This window comes from Diabrotica undecimpunctata, chromosome 3, assembly GCF_040954645.1.
Source record: "Diabrotica undecimpunctata isolate CICGRU chromosome 3, icDiaUnde3, whole genome shotgun sequence".
Taxonomy (NCBI): domain Eukaryota; kingdom Metazoa; phylum Arthropoda; class Insecta; order Coleoptera; family Chrysomelidae; genus Diabrotica; species Diabrotica undecimpunctata.
In genome coordinates, this window is record NC_092805.1 from 107,576,944 (window position 1) to 107,599,390 (window position 22,447).

The following is a 22,447-nucleotide window of genomic DNA, read 5'->3' on the forward strand; positions in this document are numbered from 1 at the left end:
TGACGTGGATAGTGTTTGGGTCTCAAAGTCTCCCATAAAGATATTTTCAATTACTGGAGATAGTGTGGAGCCCATTGGGGCACCATTTATTTGTCTGTAGAATTGTATTTGGAAGATGAAATAAGTATTGGACATGTAATGTTTAATGAGGGATAAGTGTTATTGCAGGATAGTGTATTTAGTTTTCAGAATGTTTAGAGTTTCGTCTGTAGGAATGATTGTAAAGAGTGAAACGATATCGAAACTTAGAATGTCTGACGGTGAGATAGGATATTATTTAAGAAGTTCGATAAAAATAATTTTTGACGAAAGATGAAGCATTTTCGGCGAGAAGTTGTTGCGAGAAGTTCTCTCGCGAGAAGCGAGAGTTTTGGCGAAGTACTTGGCCAATGGTTATGTAGAGCAGTTGTATGTACGAGCCAATGGTACGTAGAGGAATATCGGGTTTGTGAATTTTGGGTAGACCATATATTCGAGGTGTTCTGGATGACTTTTCACTAGGAATTATAGATTGTTTTATGTCAACAGGAAGATAGGTTTTGTTGATAATGGCTTTTGTGTTTTCTCCAGATAGGTTGTAAGAAGAAGTGTTTAGGATGACCGTGGCAACGCCTTTATCGGCAGGAAGAATGACTAGATTTGGATTTGACGGAAATTCTTTCAGGGCTTTTTCACGGATTGGCTAATGTTCGGAGTAGGGGGCTTTGCGTTTCTAAGAACTCTAGCGATGTCTTGACTTGTTATTTCAGCATCTTCCGAACGTAAATTGGAGACAGCTTCTTCAGTTTGATAGATGATTGTCTCAATTGGAATGTGACTTAGGGTAACAGAGTAATTGAAACCTTTTGCTAAGGCTTGAGTAGCAATGGTCAAAATAGGGGTATCAGACTTGTTATTTCAGCATCTTCCGAACGTAAATTGGAGACAGCTTCTTCAGTTTGATAGATGATTGTCTCAATTGGAATGTGACTTAGGGTAACAGAGTAATTGAAACCTTTTGCTAAGGCTTGAGTAGCAATGGTCAAAATAGGGGTATCAGAAAAGTTATGAACCACTGTAAAGGGTTTTAACGTTGTAGTTTTTGGAATTTGTTCGGCAATTAGATGCGTTAATTTGCGCTTGTGTGTGTCAGCCTTAAATTCGAAAGTGTTTAGGGCTGTATGTATGTTAATACGGTCGAAACTGTCCCATAATATAGGATTAACATTGAAATAATGAATAGATGATCAGATATTAAAAATATTGATATTTGTGACATCTAGTTTTTGTCTAGTGGAATGAATAGCTTCACGGAGAAGCGCAAACCTGGTCTTCCTAAGAATTTGGGAAGAAGAGAAAGATGTATGTTGTTTGAGTTTTAGAAAATTGGGAATGGCTTTATAGTCTCGATAGGTTTTAAGCAATGTTAAATCACAAAGAAGACGATTCTTACGTAGCAGCAGATTGCTATATGATTTGGTGAGCTGGTAAAATTCGTCACCGTAGAGGCGAATAAAATGTTCCAAAAGATTTCCGCGGTTAGGACAATTAAACCAAGAGTGAAGATTAATACTATTACAAGAATTAATTATTAATTTTTGTAAAAGTATTAATCTTGGCTCTAGGTTAAAGATTTCCGCGGTTAGTACAATTAAACCTATTACTATTACAAGAATTAATATTGAACTTAACAGTCTTCCGGGTTGAACCGCGTTGATTATCATTGCACCGAGCTTTCGACATCCTCTTAGATGTCCTCTTCAGGGCTTCCGAGATCTCAGTCTCCCGAGTCTTCAGACACTACTACACCGATCTGCACTAACAAATGCATTACTGGTACTGGGAACAGAGGACGTTTCATTTATACCGTCGATGGTGACATTGTCTATATATATATATATATATATATATATATATATATATATATATATATATAGACAAGAAAATAAACAAAAAAAAAACTAAAAATAAAATAAGAATATATAAAATTAATAATTCAAGGTAAGAAGATAGCCGTTCAAAAAAGTAAAATATTTGTCTCTAAGACATTAATTTTGCAGATAAATTAAAATTATTATGGAAGTGTCTTATCGAGTATTATCAGACATTCAGACATTTTAAATAATCAGAAGTGGCTATGAATTTCTTAAGAGTCTAATAATCTTGTCATAGATTTCCATTATCTACCCAACTTTCTTCTTAAGTAAAATATTTATTACAATCTAACCAATTTAAACTTTGATTTTGGAATCAAATATATTGTTGTTTGATAATACCAATATAATTGATAAAAAATAGAATATAGACAACGTAGTGGTGCTTTTTTTAGATCTATAATGACGTTTAAGGAAATTAATGTAGAACAAGTTTATCAAAACGATAATAAACTGAAGAAACAAGACGTTTTAGCTTTGGCGGAATGGATGAAGAAGCAACCACACTTACCAAAAGCCACAGGTATAGGTTTGTTGTTAGTAAATAAATAAGTATATATATATATATATATATATATATATATATATATAATTTATATTCTATAATCTTTTTAATATAATGGTTTTCCTTTTACAGAATTACAACTCGCTATTTTCCTCCACAGCTCTAATTACAGTAATGAAATGGCGAAGAATGTTATAGAGTCTTACTTTACAATGAAAACTATATGTCCTGACTTTTTAGGATCACGTACACTTCAGGATAATGTATTAAAATTGGCTACCAATACATAGTAAGTGGAAAAATTTACTTATATACATTATAAAAGCGTCATTTTATGCGACTTCCCAAATTTCATTCTATTTTGGTTTATAAGTATGTGCTAAGATACTGGCATTTTAAGTCAGAGCACATGAGTTCGATTCTCGGCACTAGCAATGACATTTTTATTTCTAAAACTCCCCGACAAAAATGCCATACGATTATGCCATATTATTATTATCCAGATTTAGCCATACGGCTCTCACTCCCTCTAAGGGGAAAATTCACTCATCCCAGATACCTACGGTATCAAAAGGATTGAGCTCTGGTGGGACTCTTTCCGTGTTATCGAGCCCTAGGTGACTTGGTATGCTGGAGTATCTCCCAAAAATTTTCGTACACATCTGGATGTTGAGAGAAGTACAGCTTTCTGCATGGTCTTGTAGAGATGTTCATTCAGACCTAGCTTTCTTATGTTTTCTAGGAGGTTCTTCAGAATAACTCCAGTAGTAGAGAGAATAATAGGTATTGTCTGGGTACTTTCCATTCTCCACTGTCTTCGTATTTGAATTTCCAGATCCCTGTATTTGGCAATCTTTTCGTTTTGTTTAATCCGAAGATTATTGTTGTTGGGTATCGCCACATCAATTAGTGTTGTTTAATCAATCAATCAATCAATCAATTATTATTATTATTATTATTATTATTATTACTATTACTCAAGCAACATGCATTCGCTCTTCTTTATTTTTACTTGCCCAACATTCTTCTTCTTATTGTGTCGTCTTCTCACGAAGGTTAGCGATCACTTCTTTTAAATGTTCAACAATGAGGTTAGTCCAATTTCTGATATTCCTCAGCCAAGATTTCTTCTTTCTTCCCAAGTATTTGCTTCCCTCTACTCTTTCTTGCGTGATGACGTGCAGAAGAGAGTATTTATCGTTTCGAAGTATGTGGCCCAGATACGATGTTTCTCTTATTTTAATTGTGTTCATGAGCTTTCTGACATGTCAAATTCGTTTTAACACTCCTTCGCAGTCCAAAGAATTTTCAGAATACGCCTATATAACCACATCTCGAATGCCTCCAATTTTTTTATGGATTGGGCTTTCAGATTCCAAGCTTTTACTCCATATAGCAGTTGCGACCATACATAACATTCGACAAAATCCAATATGATAGCCAATTTCTTATTTGTAAACATTAACTTATATTTTATAAATCCTTTTCGAACTATTTCAATTCTGACATTTTTCTCCTCATCTTGATCTAACTGTAAGTTTAAAAATGCTACGAGGCACTTACACTTGTCGACCCTCTCTATCGTCTGCAAATCTTATGTTATTAATGATGCTTCCTCCAATCTTTGCACCTACAGTTCTTTCCCATTGTACCTTCTGAAATATTAGTTGGAAATACACACTAAATAGTCTGTGACGAGTTTGAGAGTCCAGTCACAGAATACACCATCCCAAATTGGGTTGGTGTATTCTGTGGTGCGGTGCAGTCTTTGACGACTGGAGTATAGCCATTTCATCTATGCATTTCATGAATTTTCGATGTCACCTTGAATGTTCCCGAACTACTTCTTCTTTTTCGTCAAGGGCCTTTTTCTTTGTGGAATAAATCTTACAGAACTTTTTTAACAATATTTAACAAATTGTGAAAATGACTCAAATCATTAAATAAATTTTTTAAAGAAAACAATTAAGATTTTTTAAATTGTAAAGAACTTAAATGTATGTTGTTATTATAAAAAATATTAACAGTTCAGTAATAAGTAGACATAAAATTTCATTCCCACAGATAGACGCGGTAGACCCACATATAGTATTAGGGCGCTCTAAGAAGTATTCTTGTATTGAGAAGTATTAAGCAAGCTCAACGTTTGTTTGTGCACGGTAATGTTAAACCACTAAACAAAAGAAAAAATACTGTTGGAACTGACTCGTGTCGCAAATATTCGTACAAATATTGTCTACGGGATGCTAACGGATTAGATATGCAAATATGCAAAACTTCTCGCCACGTTAGGCTATGACAAAAGTAATGATCGATTTTTGACATATATTAGAGTAATTGATAATAATAATGCTATTGTTCGCAAAGAAGACCAACGAGGGCACCGACCAGCTCTGAATTTTATTGACAAACAACCGATCGTTGAACATATAAAGTCTTTTCGACCTACCGTATCTCATTATCATCGGGAGCACGCTCCCAATCCTCTATACTCACCATCGGATATTTCGATTACAATGATGTACAATGACTACAAAATAAAGAATCCGGATTGTCAGGGTAGTTATAAGCTCTATCGTCAGGAAATTGCAAAACTGAACATATCGTTTGCATAACTTGGTGATCTCCATAAGACTGAAGCCAATCATATTAATCCAACGGACAATTGTGTAGTGTGCGAAAACTATGTATCTCACAGAAATAAACATATTACTGCCAGAAAAGAGTATAGAAGAGATGCGGAATCACAACTAAAATCATCAGATCTCATAGTTTCAGCAGATCTTCAGAAAGTGATAATGCTTCCAAGAGCAGATATTTTTAGGGCAATCATTTTTCTGGGCGCATGTAAAAGGTAGGCGCATGCTGTCAGGAAAGGTAGAAATGTCCGTCCTTTAGCAATTCTGTGGCACAAAGGAATGTCAGGAAGAAAAAAAGAAGATATAGTATTTACTTTCTACGCATTCTTCCTAAAAAGCAGGGATAAAGAATCCATAACAATTTGGCTGGATAATTGCTCGGGGCAGAGCAAGAATTGGTGTTTGTTCAGCTTTTTTGTCTATACAGTAAATCCTAGAGAAGTTAACTTAAAACAATTATCCGTAAAATACTTTGAGCGCGGACACAAGTTTATGTCCGCGGACCATTTTCACCACCAGGTAGAAAAATCATTAAAGAGGGTCAAAACTGTTTGGGATTTTAATGACTATGTTCAATGTATTCTAAATTCAACAAAACAGACTGATATTGTAGCATTAGAGATTAGAAATTTCTGTGACTGGACAGATTTCAGTTCAAAATACAAATTACAAAAGTTAATATACCGCTGCTATAATTCCAGCCAACAGGAGAAACTTTTGGGAAAAATTATCGGTAGGCGATGCAGCTAAAGAGGACGAAAATAGAAAATTTAAGTTTTTTTACAATATTAGAAGGCTATATTAAGTTTTTTTTATGTGTAAAACAATGTCTCGTTATAAGTGCGATAAAAGTTTGTTATAAAAAATTTTGTTCTATTTGAAATTTTAATAAAATCCTAAGCTAAACCGTCCTATCTCCCAAAACTTATGTAAGCTTTAAACTAATTACTACCAAGGATTATCCCATAAATTGTATTTACACAAATCAAGTTCATTTAAAATTACAGTTTGATATAATTAATATTAGGAATGGGGCAGCACACTAAAGATGATTACATTTTTTTTAAAATAACACAATTGGTAGATAGGTCCTTTCAACTTAGCAGGGCAGTATTGGATTGACTGATTTTATGAACTTTGTTCAGTGCTGTTTCTCTTGATTTTCCTTCTTCCTTCCTTCTATTTTGCATATGTATGCCACCCTTACAGTGGTTCAAGTTTTTGGTATATAACCTACTGCTTTGCTAGCTCTAAATATTTTCGTTAGGTTAGGTTGGATTAGAAAATAAGATGTCCAATCCTTTTTGAAGTAGGTTAGGAAATATTCCATCTCCCACTAGAAATTTAAATGGAGCAAAACGGTCTCCGGTTTAAAGTGTATTGCATGGAATTCATAGTCTGGTGCTTTTGTGAATATCTCCCAGTAATATATATTTTCTTCTTCTCTAATTGATAAGTTTCAGTTATTACTCTAACGTTCCAGGAAAGGTTCTACCACTTATTGATTTATTCCTTAGGAAAGTTCTGTTTTGTGCTTTGAATTTTTATTTAATGCCTACTATAAATCATATTGATTTTGTTTACCTTTATCTTTACTGTTTTTATTGTTTCTATTTGTAGAGCTTCTTGGGAGACATCCATATTTTTCTTAAGTTTTCTCTAACTCGTTTCTACGCAACTTTTATTTTCAATCGGTTCTATTTCTATCCTCTACTCAAGTGTTTTACGGTAAATAAATTTTGTTTAGTCTCTCTAAAATTTTGCTTGATATCTGATAAGTAGACGGTATCCTCATCTCAACTTTTTCAAGACTTCATCTATTCTCGCATTGTAGAGATCCGATCTTCAAGAATAAAAGATCAAATACCGGAAAATAATATATTTTTGCAAAAGGAATGCTTTCTACCACAGACTTAACCGAACACTGGATATGTAGAAGGGAATTCATTGAATGGTTTCCAAGATCGCCAAATCTAAGGTCATTGGTATTTTTGTTTGAGGTCATTCCAAAATGAACTGCTACAAAATTTTCTAGCCAATGTGGAACAATATATTCGTACTGTATGGAAACAAATTGGTTGCATTTGGTTGTTTACAATAATTCTACAACAGAAACACATTACAATGGTTTTGTAAAAAAAATAAACTATTTTCAAAATGTTGTGTAACTGGATCCCTCTTCCATTTAAAATACTTGAATCTGTTGCCACCTATTTTATCAATAGGGGCAATACGTGTCTCCCTTGACAGTTGAAAGCGACTGTGGGGAATTTTTCGGGAATTTTCCGGAAAAACTTCTTCCATTGAAGATATATAAGGTGGACTGTTTTCATTGGTTCAGCCTATATAATAAAATATGTTTTTTATTTTAGTGTATTTTCTATCCTTCCTAAGCAAGCACTTGGAGGAGAAACAGTAGTAATATCAAAACTTATGGATACTAACTTAAGTAATTTTACTGCATTGGGTATGTTAAAATTAATGGATGTCGCATTGGCTTTATTTATACATGAGAATGGTCCACCATGTGGTTTTCAGTTGGTTTTCGATATGCAAAACTCTAGTCTTGCACATTTCCTTAAAGTGAATCCGATGCTTATAAAAAAGTTCATCTACTATTTACAGGTGTAGTATTGATATATAATTTAGAAAGATGTTTGAGTTTTTATCAATTTCATGTAAATGAAGGTTTTTTTTTAAATATAATATAATATAATTATTCAATAATAACCTTATTTTTTTCTGATGTTTGTAGGATGCAATGCCAATCAGATTAAAACATATACATTTCATCAACCCCGCATTTTTCCTAGATAAGGTTTTTAGTTTAATAAAGCCCATGATGAAAAAAGAACTGTTTGAATTGGTAAGATATTTATTTAAATTGTTGTTATATATATATTAAAAATTTCCTTGACATCAAGCTATTTTTCACCGACTAACTAAGTGGTCGATCATTCTATGAAATTCAAATACCTTTGGCCGTTTGAATCTTGTATTAATATTACACACGTTAAGAAGTTGTAATAATTTATATATAATTTGCTTATTGGAGATTGAAAGGGGAGACTAAACAATTACTGGGCTTGAAGATAGGGTAAGCAAATAAATTGAAACTTTTGCGAACGGCTACTCGTGTTTTGGTTGGAGAGCTGAATCGTGGATAAGGATTCCTTTTTTTGCGGAGGATTCGGAGGACTAACTACAAAAAAGAAATTAAAAAAATACTTACAGAGATGTCCTGGGCAACACTACACAAGAAGATTCCTAAACTATTTAAAATAGGATGCCGTTTAAAAACATCCTCTTGTTGTTTGGAAAGAAAGATTTTTCTTTCCTAAAACATTTCAAGGGTTAATATCTTTAAATATTGATTTTATTGATTAGTGATTTTATTTCATCCAGGATGGCGGAAAGTAAAAATGTGCCGTCACCTCTCTCTGTAGTAAAAGAGGTAGATTTTGAAGAGAATACATTTAAATGTTGTCAAACTAAGCCTAATAAAATACTCGTTTGTAAAGTATGTGGAAATAGTTATCACATCTCATGTGCTGTGAAAAACAAAGTGAAATTCTTCACGATAGGAGATTCACGTGTAATTTGTTAATAAAAAAAGTGATGGATAACCCATCGAATCATTTAGTGCCATAGCGATAGAAAATCAGTGGTTAAAAAGGCTGTTAGCTGAAAAAGATGATAAGTACAATTTATTATTAAATAACAATAATCTATTAAAATCAAATAATGAACACTTGCTAGAAAAATTAAATTTATTGAAATCAGAAATAACCAGAACCAGAATCTCACAAAAACCCAAGTCAACTGTTAATGAGGGTTTAATAAAAACTCAAGGTAATGAAGATAAGACGGCCAGTGTCCAGTTGACTAATTCTAAATACAAAACAAACAATGAAACTGAGTCAAATAAAAATTTTAATGATAAAAACACCAAACATGTTAAAAGGAATTCCAATATACAGGGCATTTCAAAAATTACTGCAAACAAATTAAATGCACAATTAATGGAAATTCAAACCAAACAAACATGTGACTACATTACAAATTTAGTTGTTGAGAATGAGGAAAGCACAAAAATAAATCTTAATCATATCACAACAGGGAGTTCAGAGAATAAAGCCGACGATGAAGGATATCAGATTGTGACAACAAGACGCAAGAAAATAATGGGAACTGGAATTGGTGATAAGGATTTCCATGAAAAATCCGAAAAACCAGACAAAAAATTGTGGCTATTCATCTTAAAAGTTCCGGATAGTGTAAATGAGGACCACATCAAGAGTTTCATAATAACTAAGATAAACTGTGAGAATATACAAGTAAAATTGTTACCAACTGACCATAAAAGAAGGAATAATCAATGTTTTATGATAGGTGTACTACCTGACTTAAGGGAAGAAATTTACAATCCTGCTTTTTGGCCGAAAAAAATTGGCATTGAACGATTTAACTTTAGGTTAGGAAGAAGATTCTTAGATCGAGAGCATCATGATAGAGGTCTGTCAACTGGAGAAGATAGACCAGACTCTTTTTTAGTCAAGTAAACTCAAGAGAAACGTTACTTTTATCATCACCAGACAGTTGTATAAAAATATTGCAACTAAATGCTCAATCTTTGACAGATAAGTTACTCAAACTTGAAGTCTTAACATTGCAGGAAACACCTGATATAATTTGTCTATCAGAACATTGGTGTACTGAAGAAAACATCCAATTTATGACTCTGAATGGATACAACATCGCCTCTTATTTTTGTCGAAAGTTCCATATCCATGGAGGATCCATCATCTACATCAAAACTGATATTAAATTCAAAACATTAGATGTCTCTAACTTTAGTGAGGAAATATTGTGTGAGTGCTGTGCGATTTCTCTGTTTATAGCCAATAGGAAAATTTGTGTTATTAGTGTTTATCGTTCACCATCAGGAGAAGTTCAGAGTTTTCTGTGTAAATTACATAATATATTGGAGCTATGCAGTAAGTCATATCATGATATTTATATTTGTGGGGATGTAAACATTGATTATCTTGTCATGTCTAATAATAAGCAATCTTTTAACGAGTTTTTAGTAAGTTATAATCTGAGAGTCACATCTGAGGCTCCTACAAGAGTTTTCGTAGATAAAGTAGGTAAAACATCATCTACAAAATTGGATTACATATTGACAAATATCGAACCACATCTTTATAAATCAAATGTGTTCGAGGGTCACTTCAGTGACCATAAAGTATTTTCACTTAGTGTAAATTTTGCAAGCCAATAAAGTATCGAAAAAAGATAAAAAACCCATCAGTTACAGGGATATGTCAGATGAAAATATGCTGATGTTTAAAGCAGGGATTTCTTCTACAGTTTTTGATGAAGTTTATTCACAATTGAATGCTGAATATGCCACAAATTCATTTGTTAGCATTTTAGATTACAATCTAAATTTATATTGTCCAATAAAAACACGGTATAAAGCACACAAAACAAATAAGGCTACATGGGTAACAAATGAGGTAAGACACGCTAGTGAAAAACTAAAAAATCTACACTGGATAGCAAAAAATATAGGGAGTCTCGAGTCTCAAGATACCTATAAACAGGCAAAAAAAGAATACAATTCTCTATTAATAAATAAAAAAAAAAACTTTCATAGTGACTTAATTAATCAATCTTACAATATACCAAAAACAATTTGGAATTTAGTAAACAGTGAAACTGGTAGGCAAAAGAACAGGTCTGATATTATTCTACATTATGATAATAAAATTATTACCAAGTCTTGTGATATTGCTAATTCGTTTGCCTCATATTTTGCTACAATTACAGAATACAATCTTCAAACTCATTTTGGTACATCGTTATCTTCTTCTTGTACTACATCAAAAATGTGTAACAAAACATTTTTCTTTTTACCCGTAACTCCAATTGAAATTAAAAATACAATCGATCAACTAAAAAATAAGCCTAGTACTGGTATTGATAACATATCTGTAAAAATAATAAAACTGATAAGTGATCATATATCGATTCCTTTAACCCATTTAGTTAATCTCTCAATAACAACCAGCCAATTTCCATCCATATTTAAAATGGCAAAAGTTATTCCAATCTTCAAAAAGAACGACCCTCATGATATTTCAAATTATAGACCAGTATCTGTCCTTAGCATAATTTCAAAAGTAATGGAGAAGGTTGTATATAACAAGATGTTAAATTTTATAGAAGAATACAATTTATTAACTCCAACATAACACGGCTTTAGATCAAAAAAGTCAACACTCACGGCTGCATGCAGCTTGTTTGAGCGTATTTATGATGAATTAGATAGTAGAAACCACGTGGCAGGACTATTTTTTGATCTATCATGTGCTTTTGACTGCTTAGACATAACATTTATTTGCAATAAATTATATAACGTTGGTTTTAGAGGGATATTTCTAGAATGGATAATAAATTTCTTAAGTGACAGGAAGAGTGTTGTTAAGATGGAAAAATCAAGCTCAAAACCATACACGACAAATAAAGGAGTACCACAGGGATCCGTGCTGGGACCATTATTATTCCTAATTTTTATTAATGACCTACCAGATCACATAAGGGCACTTATAATATCAATGTTTGCTGATGATACCTCGTTAATAGTCTCTGCACGTACACTAGAGGAATTAAAAATGACAATGAAGACTGTTGTTGACTGCTTTATACACTGGTGTAATACCAACAGACTAATATTAAACATTGACATGACGCAAATTATTTATTTTCATTTATACAACTCATCTAAATATGACTATATCTTAACCATCCACGATAGAAACAATATGTTATCTTCCACTCACTCTACAAAGTTTTTGGGTGTATTCATTGATTGTAATCTCAAATGGTCAGAGCAAGTGAATTCAGTGAACATGAAATTGAATAAAGCTTTTTATGCTATATCTAGAATTAAAAACACACTACCCATCTCGGCATTAATGAACGTAATTTTGTGGGGGAACTCAGTAGATAGTAACAAAGTGTTCATTAACCAAAAAAAAATTATCCGTAAAATTTTTAATTTGGATTATCAACAGTCTTGTAAACCAGTTTTTATTAAACATCAAATTTTAACTTTCTACTGTCTATATATCTATAAATGTTTACTTTGTGTCAAAGAGGAAATCAATACATTTCCAGTAAATTCAGACAATCACTACTACAATACAAGAAGTGCTGAATCTTTACGAGTTCCTAAACACAGAACATCTAAATTTCAAAATTGCTTCAGATATATGGGACTGACCTTATACAATCATTTACCAAAAACTGTGAAAGAAATACCACTTATCTCTAAATTTAAAAAATATGTTAAAGATTTACTCTTAAGAAAAGCATATTATTCTATAAATGAATATCTTGAGGACAAACTGCAATAGCTTCATATTTTACTTGTAAAAATGTTATTTTATATATTTTATGTTTTGTCAATTTTGTAACACTGTGAATATTGTATTATACACATTAATGTTTTTTATACCAAATTCTGTAGTGACGCATCCTATACATTTATTTTGAATGTCTTAAAGGACCAATAAAGATGACTATGACTATGACTATGACTAAAAAAAATTTTAAACTTTTTAGAGAAATATGACATATTAATTTTTATTTCACATAAACAGATATTACAAAAAATTCTTAATTTATACACAAACATTAAATTGAACCTTCTAACAAAACAGAATTAAAACCTTGGTTATGTACCAAATGGCAGAAAAGGATATACTATATGTCATATCGGACCATGATGAAGAAGAGTGTTACAACTAAAAATTCTCTGTTTTCGAGATTTATGTAGTAATCAACCGAAAAAGTGGTCTACTTTTTTGAGAAAAATGATTATAACTGTAATACAATATTTGTATGCGATATTGCGACATGCAACGTGGTAACGTCAGCGGCTTTGACAGACCTGTGAACAAGAGTGTCATAATTCGGTCTATTACCGAATGTTCCTGTGGGATTACCGCCGCTGAAAAATAACAGATTTCGTTTTAAAACATTTGAAGTTCTCTTTCTGGAATAGTGTTATAAGTTGTTATAAAACTAATGAATATCGGGGTAAGTTGAATATTTTGTAGTATTGATTATGAAAAAAGTTTTATATTTAAATGTGACTTTTAGCTGTCATAGATTTTGTTAAGAATAAGGTAACACTGTGACTTATAACAGTTTTCTCGAGAAATTTGAATTAAATTGTGGTTTAAGTCTAAATGTATCTATAATCTCCAGATTTCAGTTTATGTATTTGTATTATTTTAAATTCATTTTTAAATGTAATCCTATTCCATATACAAATATCATGAATTTTAGTTTAAGAGCACGTATGATTTGCTTAGAAAAAATTAATGTATAATTATTTGGCATTTCGTGTATATATTTAATGAAACATTATTGTTTTAGATTTCTCCGATGAGAACTTACAAAATTATCCATATGGATCCGATGATAGCGTGCGCGATTCCATATATCCGGAACCACGTGAATCTTCCGATTCTGAAGCAGAAATAGAAGTAGATCAAGATAAGAATACATCAAAGAGAAAGAAAGTGTCGATGGCGGCTGAAACTGAAACTGAGAAAATTGGAAAAAATAGAAAGAAAAAGCAAAAGAGTCAAAGGATCAAAAACAAGGAAAATTCTTATATTTCTACTCAAATACAGAAAAAAAACTGGTACAATATCAAGAGTAAAAAAAGAAAGGCCACAAAGATTCATCCTACCACTATGTGGTCAAAAATGCAGATTCCAAAATATAAATGTAGTAATATTGCGAATCCAAGAAAACCGAATAATGCATTTACCTTTATAATTTCTGGGCAAACATAAGGGTTTGCAAAACATATTTTATGGCAACTTTATCAATTAACAATAGAACTATTCAGACTGTACTTAAAAAACAAAGTATTTGTGAATCTGGTAAGATTATTGATGTAAATAGAAGAGGAAAACACGGAAATCATAAAAAGATAGGTACCGAAATACAGGACAGAATAAGGTTACACATATTTTAATTCCGAGAGTCGAGGCTCACTGTTGTAGAGCTAATACTTCACGCGAATTTATAGAAGGTAGAAAAACTTTGTCAGATTTACATAGAGATTATGTAAAATTATGTCAAGAGGAGTAATTGGAATACTAAATTACCAATTTTACAGCAAAATCTTTAAGGAGGAGTATAACATCTTTTCAGTGGATCAATGGATCAGTGCGAGTTGTGTTTAGAGTATCGCAATTGTGCAGAATCCGAGGAAGCTAAATTGAAAGACGAACACAGTTAAAGGAAAAGGTACTCAGCCGAGGAGAAAAATAAAACGACAAAGAGAAGACTGTCGATGATTTGACAGTTTTAGTTTATAAACTTCAAAAACTTTGCCGTGTCCTATTGGACTTGCAAATTCATTCTATTACGTCTTAAAGTTGAATGTTCTTAATTTTAGTATATTTAACATCAAAACCACAGAAGGAGTCTGCTTAGCAGACTCTGCTATTTGTGGCACGAGGGAGGTTTGCGAGGTGCGAATGAAATAGGAAAATGCCTATTTAAATATCTTGAAGATCCTTCTAATAAAAGTAATGAATGGAGCAGATTTGAACGTAATTAAAAAAAAAAATTATTTCAAATTCTTTATAAAAGGTATAAAATAAAATACCCAAACGGGCTACATCACAAATACATTACAGGACGTTTTCGGAATGTAAATTCCATCATCAGTGTAACGAAGTATACATGTTATGAGCCACTAAAATATATGGCTGAAAACCCTTTAAATGTTATTAATTTAGAGATATGTTACATTATATATTATTATTATAAATTAGGATGTTTAAGTTACCGTTGGAATTGGTAACATGGCAACGTATGGCTCTACATAGGTTACATGGTCCTGAGACAAAGTGTCTTCGAGGACCTGTTGATAACAACTTGTTGTTATCACCAGGTATCACCAAACTTTTCTTAATTATTAATTAATTATTAAGGTTAATTTCATTTAAAGGAAAACTAAAATATGACTATAAGCTGATCCATAAAACTTAAATTTATTTAAATTAACTTAACTTAAATTAACAAAACTACATTTCATCACTGGAAAATTATTTATTTTTGAAATTATTTAAAAGGTTTGTTACCTTGGAATTCGATACAAACATAACACTGTCCTACACAAACTACAAACGATCTCGATCCGAACCATGGGATGACACAAAATGGAGGCTGATAAACAGCAAAATTGGGCCTCATTTTATCCTGGATGATAACTATATGATTCTTTAAAACTCGGCTGCTTATTTTTCACTCAAAATCATGTAGGCCCACTTAGCCCCCAGAAACACTGTTATCAGATCCCTTGACACGGAATAAACCAAAGAACCGGTGATTACCTCACTTTATAAAGACTGCAAAATAGCATTTCGAGATCAAATCACCTTCTTCTTATCAAAACTCATGAAACTAAATGAAAATTTGTCGGTTTTTTAAACTCTTACCGAAAACCATGTTTCCTCGTTCTGACCGTAAGCTGTTCTTATTGACTGCTTCAATAACGAATTCCAGATGACAAAATTCTTCATGACTTCAACAATGAAATAGACTGCTTTCGCAGCCGGTCCATCAAGTAGTGATTTAGTTCTCCCAAAATCATTTTAAACAAAAGCGGAAAGATTCCTCTTTATTTCCATCGTAATCATCTAGAGATTCGAAAATGTTTACATAACCAATCTTTAGAGACGCAAAAAGATTAGGAATATTTTTCGGTGTTTTATGATATACGAGGTGAAACGAAAATGCTACAAAGTCTTGGTTGGAAGTCATAGTTTACGTGGTTCATATTGATCTTTAGGTCACGATGAAGGTCACATTATAACGCACTTACCAAGGTGCATTCATTTTATACTTTAGCATTGAAAACTTTAACTCACTTGAATGTTGGATTCGCTAGTATGGCCCTATTATTGAACACCATATCTCCACACTACATGCAGTCTTTGCTCATATAGAACAAGTTTATTATGGATTGATTACTCATGAGTTACGACCAAGACACCAATACATTTTTCTTCACTTGTTACGCCCGTCACGTTTATTCTCAATATGCTCTTCCCTGATTGGAGTAAAATACCAACGTATTTTAATGTATTGACATATATACTTTAATTTTGCAAGCGAAAGTATAGCGAGTGAGAAAGTGTCTGTTGTATTGTATAATGTACTGTAAGACTGGCCCATTTGTGTTATATCAACTCTAATTTGTTTCGGTTCCGAGTACGAATCTTCATGTTTTACACGTAAATCTCGGTAAATTAAATATCTATAATATGATAGAAATAAAGAGGAAAGAGAGATTTTTATCCATGCTAAAAGCATGCCGATTGCATGTTTGACAACAATAAAAACGGCAGGGCACACATATTATTTGTTTTCTAATGTTTTTTTAATGACATCCGTAAGTTGATGCACTTGGTTAATGGTCGAATAGTTAGTTATTCCTGGAATCAAATTGATGGGATGGGATGGATATACATATTTGATACATTTTAAGAATAATTTCTGTATGAAAACGGCGGTTTTCCTCAGATCTGGTTTATCCAAATGCGAGCATCCCGCAAAGTTGTTAACTGGGTGTATCTAAAAACCCCTCATCCTAAATTTTCAGATAATAATTATTATCATAAAGTAAGACCGTTGAATAGTTTTGAAAAAGAATTTCTTTATGCATTTATTTATAAATTTACTAATAATTTCTTTTGTAGTTTGTGGTTCACTCTGATCTAAAAACTCTTTTTGATTACGTTCCTCAAGATATTCTACCAAAAGACTATGGTGGCAACTGCAAATCTTTATTAGAATTTCAAGGTAAATTTTAATCATAATAATTGTACATGTAGACACTTAATAAATAATAATATTATATTTTAGAACAAGAAAAACAAAAAATAGAGGATGGTGCCGCTTTTCTAAAATTCCAAGAATCTCAAGTTGTTGACGAATCCAAAAGACAAGGACAATCAAAGTATAACGAGAGTCTCTTTGGTATTGATGGAAGCTTTAAAACACTGGAATTTGATTGATGTTTATAGTTTAGTATTATGAACTGTTGCGAAAGAATATCTTTACTGTTATTTGCCATTATAAGTACTTTTGTTTTCTTTAATATTTTATATTCAACCTTCATAGTAGGGATCTTGTTTGTCGTTCTAATTATAATTACACATCCCTGCTAATTACAGACTAATTATTATAAAAATAGCTATTACGTAGAGCTTACAGACGATTGATATGGATAATTTGTTTTGAAACACAAAGATAAAACTAACTAAGTTTAAACAAGCTTAAACAAAAAATTTAATAACTAAACTTACGTGGAAAACAAAATAAACACATCAAAAATGTCTAAGGAATTCAAAGGTTTTTTTTTATATATACATCAATTTTATTGGGATTTTAAAAAGTGACATATCATTATAATGCCTGATTATTCACCAATCCTCGTACTTTAAGTGTAATATGATTTCTCTATGAAAAAATAATTAAACAAAAGTTACTAATTGCACTAATTTAATGAAAATTTTTAACATAAAAGTCAATAAAAAAACAGTCAGTAGCATTAATTATAGCTTCAAACCGCCTTGGCATTCTTAAAATTAAATTATCAATTTCGTTTTGAGGCAATAGGATCCATTCCTGTATAAGAAGATCTTGAAGACCTAGTCTAGTATAAACATTGTGCAGATGTTGTGCATTGTGCACTGTCCATCTCTGAAGCATATCCCATACATGCTTGATGTTATTAAGATCTAGCGATTGTGCTGAACAAGGTAAAAGTATATTATTATAAAACCAATCTCTTAATTTTGCTGCAGAATATGGCCTTGCAATATCCTACATGTGACACAAATCAGGACCTGCAGCAGTGGCAAATGGTCAACAGGTTCCAATATACTATCAGTATCTTGATATTGTTTCAAAGTGCCTTCCACAAAAACGGGAACAGTTCAATGATGAAAAAATATTCCGGTTCACATTTTAGAGGTCCTCTCCAAACTCTCTCTCTCTTCAAGCTCTCCAAACTCTCACTCTTCTAACACAGAAATTTATTCTTATTAGTTCCACTGCACATGTTGTGCAGTGTGTTGCCCACCTTAATCTAAGTGCACGATTTCCATGGCGTAACATGGGAACCCTCAATAAACATCTGGCGTAAAGGCCAGCTTCATGCTATCTATTCTTCAAAGTTCGGTTATGTACTGTAATGTTGTGGAAATTTTCTAAGGCCCACAGAGTTCACCTGCAGTTATATGCACATTTCGACGAGCTAATCCTAACACATACCAATCCTGTAGAAGATAGGAGAATCCAAAGATAGAAGTAGTTGCACGTTGGTGACCTCCATGTCTTTCAGCGACATTACCAAATTGTTCATATCGACGCCACAATCGCGAAATCACGTTCTGAGATATGTCAAAATGGCGGACAACATCAGCCTGTGAAAGATCTACCTCAATCATATTCAGTATTCACAGCACTTACCGTTTGAACATGTATTAAATGCTTACGTTTCATGACTATCTTTGCGTTAAATAATCTTGTTTTAGTAAAATTTTCAAGTAAATACAAACTATCTTCAAAATTTAAAGTATTTTTTCTTTACAATTTGATGCAATTAGTCATACAAATTTGAGGCGCTGTCACATTTGCCTCAATGAAACAGTGCAGATGACAGATCAATTGTCAAGGCATAGCTTTATCAGCAGAGAACAAGTTTTTAAATCGACCGGTATGTATTAACCAAAAACAGTAGGTTTTATTAAAAATAGTGGAATAATAGAAGTGCTCCTTAGATTTTTTTGATGTGTGTGCTTTTCAGCGGTGGAATCAGATAACTTTTTGTTATATCTGTAATAAATTCATGAAACGAAAGTAACAAAAAGGAATAATTGATTTTATGAATAAAGTAAATTGTGATTATTTTGGATTAGACATTGACCATTGAGATAAAACATGGACGCCGTACAAACTGTATTGAAGAACTTCGTGAATCGTGCAAAGAAGGAAACAATAGTTTCAGTTTAAAATACTCAATGATTTTGGACAAATTCAGAATTATTTTGACGACTTATTTTCTCCGATGGATTATTGTTTTTGGGATTTATAAGCGGTGATCTGTATTGGCTGTTACAGGACACACCACACAACCTCAACATTTTATTCGAAGCGAAACAGAAGCTTAGTAGACAATCATACTACTATCCATATATGTGCGGAGAGGTTATCTAAATTGACAATCACTCGACTAACTTTAATCGCAAAGAAGTAGGACTACATCTAAACAGGATATAGATCTTAGTTCTATGAAATACACAACCTCTCTACCGAAGAATTTGCAATGTGCAAAATTGGTGTCTAAAACATTACCATCCACATACAACTAAATTTCCAGGTGAGAACTACCGATCATTTGCAGATTCAATAAATGAAGGTTGACTATCCCATTGTACAAATCCAATTTCAATAAATGAGTATCACTTTCCATGGTGAGCCAAATCTTGCGCTGAAGTCATTAAAGACATAACAAAGGCAACAAAGGAATTCCAATCAACGTCCAACTTACAAAATTATTTAACAGTAAAAAACAAATGTGCTATAGCTAGAAAATTCCTAAAAGAAAAAAAGAAAAATAATTTTAGGAAATTTGTAGAAGACCTTAAAAGAAACTGGCCAATCAAGTCAATATTAGATACAGTTGAGTAAATAGCTAGATATGGTAATAACCTAATTAACTCCCTTCCCGATCCTATTATATCTCAAGAAATACTGAAATCCTTGGCTCACCCAGTATCCATTTACATCAACAAAGTATACAGCCTAGCAATAAAACTTTCCCTTTTACCTTTAATGAATACAAATACATAATAAATTTTAAAAAATCTGCTACGAGACTTGACATAATTTAATACTCTATGAATAAAAATCTACCTCTTTCAGGATCATTACTGTTGTTACAATATTTTAACAAATGCTTAACTAACTAACAATTCTTAAACCTATGAAAGATAAACCCAGTGCAGCTAACAATCGGCTTACTGCCATCACCTCTTTCGTAGGTAAAGTTTTAGAATCGATTATCAAAAATAGGTTGGAATGGATTATAGAACATAAGGAAATTCTCAGACCGTTGCAGCTAAGTTTTAGAAGAGGTAAAAGAAGTTTAAAATGTCTATCTTTTTTGACAACTGAAATCCAAAAATCATTTATTAATAATAATGAATGTACAATAGAACTATTTTTAGATATCCAGTCAGCATATAATCATGTTAGTTTTGACAAACTGTACCTACTCAACATTAGTACAGTTGGATATTATACCACATGATTTAGCTAACCTCATATATGACTTTCTAAAATGCAGAGAACTGTTTGTCAAAGATAACTCTGGGTTAGTACATTGCCCAAATACCACTAGCACTGGACTCACACAAGGATCACCATTAAGTCCAATTCTATTCAACATATATACCTACTCAATACACCTTGTGTTCCCAATAAATGTTAAGTTATACAGTATGATGACGATTTTTTAATTCTAGTCAAGGGAGTGAAAGTACTAAATATGATATCAAAAATAAACAAATATTTAACCAATCTTGAGGTCTGGCTGGATTATCACAATTTGAACATTTCTGTAGACAAATCTAAAGCTATCTTGTTCACAAAAGGTAGTACCAAAATAAAATCCGGAAATATCAGTTATAAGACAACATATAGAGTGAATAAAAAAAATTAAATACCCAGGAATGGTTCTTTAGAACCTTAAATGGAAGGCACACATTAATCAGCTGGAAGTCAAAATAGGTAAAGCACTCAATGTAATGTGTACTTTGTGTGGAACATGGTGGGGTTGTGAACCTTAAATATTAAAAACGCTCCATGTAGCATTTATCCTAAGTCATTTAAATTATGGGAGTCAATTCCTAGTTACATGCCCTAAATATATCTTGAAGAAATTAGATTAGATGCACTATCAAAGTATCTCGATTTTCACGACAAAAATTTTGCTTAAAAACCTAAGTGGTAAAAACAACTCTATCATAAAATCAATCATTGAATTAGAAACACTTTGTTATATAGACAATTAATACTGGAGAAATAAGGGAAAACCCATATTGATAACAACCCTTAGAAAAATTCGACTTTATTTGCAGAACCCATACTTCAGTAAACTGCTTCCTTGCCATGAATACGAACTAGAACTACATCTTCAACCAATAGGAATTCTGAATGAAAACATAACAAAAAATGAATTCAACCCAATGAATTTAGTAAACATAGTTAAAAAGTTCTTACAAAAAGTTCCCACAAAAAATTCTTTAGAGATGGCTTAACTGACACAATGGGAAATGCAGGATTTGGAGTTTTCTCCCCAGATATAGACTATTCATTTTCATCTAAACTACCTAATCATACCCAAATATGTACAATGGAGGTGTTAGCGATCAATCATGCAGTCAAAATTATACTGAAACAAAATATCATTAAAAGCTATTATCTTTTCTGACTTCAAAAGTGTATTACAAAAAAAACAGGGTTTTCTAAAGACACAGAATATATATCGTATTTAACGAAAAGAGGAATTATCCTAGAAGGAAAAATAATATCAAAATCTTCCCTGAATATTCCCATGGATATCAAACTACAATAATTGTCAAACTTTATACTCTACTTTAGAATTGAACTAGAGAATTGGTCCCACATGGCAGCTGAATGGTATTAAGGATATGTTACAAGTAATTCATTCTATTTCAAAATTAATAAGCACACTCTATCATGGTTCAATAAATACCCATATTTAGGAGATATTTAACCACAATTATCCGTATGGGAACGGGTCATCATTGCTCATCACCTCTTCATCTATTCCGAATTGGAGTCAAAGATGATCCTTATTGCTAATATGGCCAAGTGGGAGGCTTAAACCATATTCTATTAAAATTTCTCTTAGATCAAAACTCACATTTCAACTTGTGTGCTGAATTAGCAAAAACTAAACTTCCTACTCCCAAAGATATTTGCACAACCCTTAAAAATATTAATAAATATACAATAAACATCTTATGTAACTTTATTTCTACCTTCAATATTAAATTATAAACCATAAACTTCCTTCTTTTAGTCCTGGGTACTTCTACTATTTCCGTCGGTAGCATTTCTGGTGTGTGCAAAGCTTGGAGGCTACCCCAGAGCGAGAAAAGTTTATACCTTTGTTGCTTTGTATTACTAATGTTTTAGCTAGGGAAAATTTTTATAATAAGAAGGTAGGTAGGTTAAATAAAATACATGAGTTCTTA

At 32.2% G+C, this 22,447-nt stretch overlaps 1 protein-coding gene across 1 annotated transcript; it reads left to right on the forward strand.

The window, feature by feature from the left end:
• The first annotated feature begins 2,144 nt into the window (after positions 1-2,144).
• On the forward strand, positions 2,145-17,251 carry LOC140437178 (alpha-tocopherol transfer protein-like). Its single transcript, XM_072526527.1, has 6 exons — positions 2,145-2,436; positions 2,551-2,707; positions 7,430-7,682; positions 7,813-7,923; positions 16,856-16,958; positions 17,022-17,251. The coding sequence occupies exons 1-6, from the start codon at positions 2,316-2,318 to the stop codon at positions 17,171-17,173; spliced, it is 897 nt and encodes a 298-aa protein (XP_072382628.1). The 5' UTR covers positions 2,145-2,315; the 3' UTR covers positions 17,174-17,251.
• The last annotated feature ends 5,196 nt before the right edge of the window (positions 17,252-22,447 follow it).